At 31.5% G+C, this 6,303-nt stretch overlaps 1 protein-coding gene across 1 annotated transcript; it reads left to right on the top strand.

Annotated features, from left to right (window-relative positions):
- The first annotated feature begins 1,198 nt into the window (after positions 1-1,198).
- LOC107765136 (putative NAD(P)H dehydrogenase (quinone) FQR1-like 1) lies at positions 1,199-3,290 on the top strand. The gene is made up of 4 exons (XM_016583745.2): positions 1,199-1,325; positions 1,598-1,691; positions 2,353-2,615; positions 2,793-3,290. The coding sequence occupies exons 1-4, from the start codon at positions 1,303-1,305 to the stop codon at positions 3,022-3,024; spliced, it is 612 nt and encodes a 203-aa protein (XP_016439231.1). The 5' UTR covers positions 1,199-1,302; the 3' UTR covers positions 3,025-3,290.
- The last annotated feature ends 3,013 nt before the right edge of the window (positions 3,291-6,303 follow it).

The raw sequence follows: 6,303 nt of genomic DNA, 5'->3' as shown, positions 1-6,303 counted from the left end.
AAGCTAACATAGCAACAGGAGCAGAGCTAGCCTTGAAGATCGTGAAGTGAACAAAATGAATACGCACTATGTTCGGGGATGTAGGAGAGTGGATCTTGAGAGTGTAGATTGAGAGGTGTGACTGGAGTACAACTAACGATCGATATATAATGAAAAAAATAGTCGTGAGCGTGAGTTTAATATAGAGGATCTAAAGCTTTTAAAAAACAAATTTGAGGAGTATTTCATATGTTTTTAGTTGCAAAGCTTAAACTTTTTTCTCAAGTGAAATTCATATTCAATACTACTTGCTACATAGGCATTTGGACAAAATTTGATTGAAGTTTGAAAAGAAAAGACTATTTAAAGTTGAAGTTGAAGTTGAAAGATGGTAATCAAAAATAGGTAAGTTTAGTAATTTTGCAATCTATAGTTGTATTTAGTACACCAATAAAGGAAAGAAATATGTACAAAAGGCCTTAAAAAGAAAGAAATATATGTTACAATTTTATTCATCATGGCATACTGTAAGGCTTGCTTGGTACGAGGGATAAGAGATAATTAATTTCGAGATTAAATTTGAGATGAGTTTATTTCAAATTTGGTTGGGATAAAATCGCGGAATAACTAATTCTAGGAGTATAGTGTTATGTTTATCTCTACTGGAAGATGAAATAATACTTCCGGAACTAATCTCGAATAATTAATCCTGGAATAACTTATTTCCCAACCAAACGACCCCAGGACAACTTATCTGTTAACCTGATATAGTATAACATTTACTTTTTTGCCTTAACGAATTAGCAGAAACTTTAAATAGGAATGAATCTTCACTAAATTGGAAAGAGAAAAAAATTATAGCATATTCTTATTATTTTTAGTTTTTTACCAGTTTAAGAAGATCCAAAATGCATCAACACCAGCTGTACATACAATTTTTCTAATTTACCGCCTTACACTTCTTTTTCTTTTTCCATCAATAAATAAGAAAAGAAGAGGCATAATTGTGACGTTAAAGATGATTTCAGCATGACATCAACAACCTATTTAGGATAAACAATTAAAAAATTGCCATTCAACTGACATAATTACTCTTAGTTAATTCTAGACGAATGTGAGAAGTCACTTTATTTTATTTCTATTTTCTTTCCATGAATCAGAGATTTCTTCTATTTTTTTTTGGGTAAGACTCTGACAAAGAAAAATGAGATGGTCAATTACATGGCTATAATCTCCCCACTATATAAGCAGAGTGACCTTAGCCAACTCTCTTATTCTCTGTATAAAACATATACATAGAACTAAAAAATACCAGATTTTACAATGGCAACCAAAGTCTACATTGTGTATGTTTTACTCTTTTTCTGTTTCAGTTTCTTCATATATTTAATTTTTTTGTGTGTGTTACTTTTTGTTCTCTTTGTTTTCTGCATATCCAATTCTTCTATCAAATTTCTTTTTGATTTGTACTGGATTTAAAGTCAAAGTTCTGGTGCCTAATTGTACAATAAACTTCTAAAAATTATGCTTGAATTGGTTGAGGTTATTTCTTCATTTAATTTTTAATCTTGAATTTAAAAACTAATGAACATGTTTATTTAAATTTAAATTTTATCAGTTACTATTCAATGTATGGGCATGTTGAGAAGCTGGCACAAGAGATTAAGAAAGGTGCTGCATCAGTTGAAGGTGTTGAAGCTAAGCTATGGCAGGTCTGTTAATGACAAATCACTCATGATTTGGAAACTTTTCCATTATTACTAAGTGCCTGTCACAGCATTTTGTACCGTTTTAAGTTATATGCACTAACACTATATTGATTTTTTATACCATTAGATTAAATTGACCTATAACAACAGATCATTTGTCATAATAAGCCTTATTAAGGTAACTTGAAAAATAGAGTAATAACCTGTTATATCAAGTTCACTGTTAATAACAGGTTAATCGCATGACAAATCACTTATGACTTGAATTTTTTCCTTTTTTCTGAATGCATGTCACACCATTTTCTGTAGGGGCGTAATGTAGCCCTATAACACCGGTTCAATTTGACCCATAATTTTTGACATATAGTGCAAATTTATATGCAAAAATCACTAAAATCGCATTAAAGTATAGATATGAACACATAGTTGCAAGGATATAATGAGTTTAGTGGTAAGAACCTTAAAAGTTGAACCCATAAAGTTTAAATCCTGGATCCGCCTCTAATTTTCTATGCTCTTTATGTGCACTAACAATGCATAGATTTGTATACTATCAGATTAAACTGACCTGTAACTAGCATGTCATTTTATACTGTCAGTACATATAACTTAAATTCATCTCTGCATTTAATCTTATGTGCCAATTAATATATGAATGGAGCAGGTACCAGAAACTCTATCAGAAGAAGTTCTTGCAAAGATGAGTGCACCTGGGAAAGGTGATGCACCAATGATTACACCAGATGAACTTGCTGAGGCAGATGGCTTTGTATTTGGGTTCCCAACTAGATTTGGGATGATGCCTGCTCAATTTAAGGCTTTTCTTGATGCAACTGGTGGTCTTTGGAAAACTCAACAACTTGCTGGAAAACCAGCAGGAATTTTCTATAGCACTGGTTCTCAAGGAGGTGGCCAAGAGACTACCGCGTTAGTCCCTTTTCCTCTCCCTAAATAACTCGTGAAAATTTAAAAAAATGAACGAATTAATGTAGTTACATCATATTAAGAAAAGCGCTATTTGGATCATATTAATAAAACACAATTCAAGTACATTACTGTAACTCTCCTCGACGAGATTTTATTAAATATGATGTATGGTTGCAGGTTGACAGCCATAACACAGCTTGTTCACCATGGAATGATCTTTGTTCCAATTGGCTATACATTTGGAGGAGGGATGTTCGAGATGGAGAAAATCAAAGGTGGAAGTCCGTATGGCGCTGGAACTTTTGTTGGCGATGGCTCAAGACAGCCAACAGAGCTTGAATTGGAACAAGCTTTTCATCAGGGGAAATACATTGCTACCATCACTAAGAAGCTCAAAGCCTCTGCTTAAATATAATCTCATATACTACAGTTTCACCATTTGCATTCTATAGTGTTTTCTTTTTTCTGTTTAGAGCACATGTTTCAGTTTAAATTTGGTGCTGGTAACTAAGTTTACAATGTCTTATTTTATAGTCTATTGTTCAGTGCTGGTAACTAAGTTCAGTGTCTGTTTAGTGTTTTCTTAAGCATGTTCTGTTTAGAACATGCTTAAGAATCTTGATATTTTCTTTTTGTGCCTCAAATAATTGGATGTTACACCTTGTGTGCTTATTACACCTTCACTACAAGAAAGTATATAATTTGCAACAACTTTTTTTGCAACAACAATGATATTGTTGCTAAATATCTATAAATGGCAACAATACTATTTTGTTGTTGCTGTATCATAGAACTTTTACCCATAACAAATTTCTTGTTGGCTAATGTTTTAATTTTGTTCCCATAACCTTTTGGGTAATATAACAATTTTAAAATATAAATAAATTGGCAACAATAAATTATTAGTGTTGCCAAAAGTTTTATCTTGTTGGTAAAACACTTATTTTTCTCAACAATTTTTTTGAATTGTGGCAATATTTTTAGGTCTTTCTCAATTTTCAGCAAAAATAAGCGCGGCAAACTTCCCTCCCCTTTTTCCCTCGAATCTCTCCCACTTTTATTTTCATTTTGGCTCTCCCCTTCCCCAATTCGTTCAACCCTTTGACTCGCGCTTTCAGTTACGAGGTTCAAATGAGCAGCAACCTTTTCTTCCAATTCTATGGCTATGGCATGAAATTGTAAGCTCCTTCATCCCTAGTTTTAGTTGTTTCTAGTTTAGGGTTTCAATTCCTTGAATGCTTCTATTTAGGTTTGAGTTAGGAGGTTGATGTTTCTAAATTATCGTAAAATAAAAGACTTGAAGATAGTGGTAAATGCATAAGACATGATCATTTTTCATTGGAAGTGGTGTAGGATTGTTATTCTGACTGCCATGGTAGATTTAGAATGCAAAGCACTTAGACATTTGTATGTTCTAAAATATTGATGGGTTGCTTTCCTTTTGCAGATATATGTCCCAACTAATCCTCGTGGTGCAGAGTCATTGCCACCAGGGATTGTGGTCTCGGAATCAGATTTTTATTTATGAAGGCTGTGGGGTGAACCAAGTGAGGTATGAAGCAAATATCTCTAGTGATATTGTTTAATCCTGATTTAACCAAAAAAAGATAAGAATGTGGCAATTGTATAGATTATATTAACCTTTAACTATCTCTTGTTAAAAGAAAACTGTCTTGCCCTTCATGAGCTGTTCTAGTAATCATATCATTGTGGCATGAACTTCATACTAGATTCTTTAACGTTGTTAATGGTGCTTTAGGGTCAGTTTTAGTTTCTTATTTATGCTCTTTAAAAAAAGAATCTAGGGCATCAAATAAACTATTTTCTTGCAGGTTCTAAATAAAGATAGTGTGGTTCATCCACATCAAAACTTACAGCTCCATTCCAGTTCTAATCAATGGTCACATGTCTTATTCGATTGGTATTTCTATTTTACTTTTTTCTTTTGTGGATATTATGTCCTTTCTATTGATTGATATATTCACAAACAGATCGTGACTATACTTTTATATTTTTGGTATATTTATGTCTTTTGGAATTGGGATAGATATAGATTTTGGCATTTTCTTTGGCTATTTTTTTGGGTTGTAATTCTCCTAACGAATAGGCTATTTCTGGCTTTGCGGATGCAAGTCTCTCTTTGGCTGTGTTACTTTGATTCCCACATCTCACTGTAAGTTAGTTTCTGTTTTGTCTATATTTGTTTCTTTAGCTTCTATGTCGAAAAATTAACTTATGCATTTCAATGCACTGATTCTATCCACATTAGTGATGGAAGCTCAGAATAAATAGTTATACTTAGTGATGTGAGTATTACTATCTTCTATTCATCTTGAGGAAGATGTCATTTTTATCTCTGGTTTTAATGGACATTTCGGATTCCTTAGTTTTATTGATAAATCTTAGTGTCTTGCACTAAAGAATTTTGAGGTTCAAGAGGTAAATCCTTTTTTAGAGAATGGTAATTGTATTATAAAGCTAGCACTTAGGAAGTGATGTAGTAATTATTTTTTATTAAAGTGTTGTAGTAATTACAAGTGAGTAAAACACCAGAAGAAGAAACTCTTTCCAATATTACAGGGATTTCAAGAAATAAATCTTTATGTCGTGCATCCATGAAGCTTTATTTGTACTACCAATTATTATTCATCCATGAAGGATTCTTGATTTTCTCGATGAATTGGAAAAACTATGGAGGAGATTGAAATTGATGGAACCAATGTCATAGAATGAATTTTATCTTTTGTTTCCTCTACTCTGTTTTATGGCCTTCACATTTTTGCTACTATTTATACTTGTTGATCTTATAGTGCTATATTTTGGAAGAAGAGGACGAGGCAAGTCCTACAAGTCATTCTAAGTAACTTTATCTCATAATTTTGCAACTTATATTCAGTGTTCTTTTAGTTGAGCGTTTCTATTCAACAATTATGTATTATGTAAAATTTTCAGTGATGAAGTAGTTGCAATGTTTAGTAAGTGGACAATAGGTATATGTGATTCCCTCTTTTTCTTTGTTAATTGTAGTTTTGTACTTTACAACTTCTTTTTATCAAAATGTAATTATATTTATCTTTTTTTGTAGGATGGACATGCTTAAATAATCATTGCTGGATATATGGTTCATGCATTGCAACAAGTTGTTGGAAGAAGACATATTTTTGGAGTTAATTATATTAGAATTTAATGACTTTTGTATATGATTCTTTTGTTACTTCTTGTAAGTACAAGCATACATTTTAGGAGATTTAGTTTTTGGAAAGTGAGTAAATACTTGTGTATCAATTTTATGTATTGATGTTTATATATATATATATATATATATATATATATATATATATATATATATATATATATATATATATATATATATATATATATATTTATTATTATATATATACATTTGTGAAATTATTATTGGCAAAAGGTAATTCATAAACACAATAGCAATTGTTGCTAAAAGCCTTGATAATAGATCAATAACTAATTACTCTCCCGCTAATTTTTTCACCACAACAGATATTGTTGGTAAATAAGCTCATTTTTGCAACAATAATTTTGTTGTTAAATGTTCTCATAAGCCACAGTAGCATGACTTTTTACCAACAAAATATAACTTAAGGCGACAATATTTTTTGTTGCGTTAAGCTAACTATTGCAACAATATTATTGGTTGTTGCGAATACTT

The sequence above is a fragment of the Nicotiana tabacum genome, chromosome 1 (genome assembly GCF_000715075.1).
Source record: "Nicotiana tabacum cultivar K326 chromosome 1, ASM71507v2, whole genome shotgun sequence".
In the NCBI taxonomy this organism is placed as follows: Eukaryota; Viridiplantae; Streptophyta; class Magnoliopsida; order Solanales; family Solanaceae; genus Nicotiana; species Nicotiana tabacum.
The sequence above is the reverse complement of the archived record's forward strand: the minus strand, read 5'-3'. Positions and strand labels throughout refer to the sequence as shown.

Excerpts from the sequence above, each read along its gene's own strand:
- LOC107765136 (XM_016583745.2), top strand. The coding sequence starts at position 1,303 with ATGGCAACCAAAGTCTACATTGT. Across the intron at positions 1,692-2,352 it reads TTGAAGCTAAGCTATGGCAG|GTACCAGAAACTCTATCAGA; the intron begins GTCTGTTAATGA and ends TGAATGGAGCAG. Across the intron at positions 2,616-2,792 it reads GGTGGCCAAGAGACTACCGC|GTTGACAGCCATAACACAGC; the intron begins GTTAGTCCCTTT and ends GTATGGTTGCAG.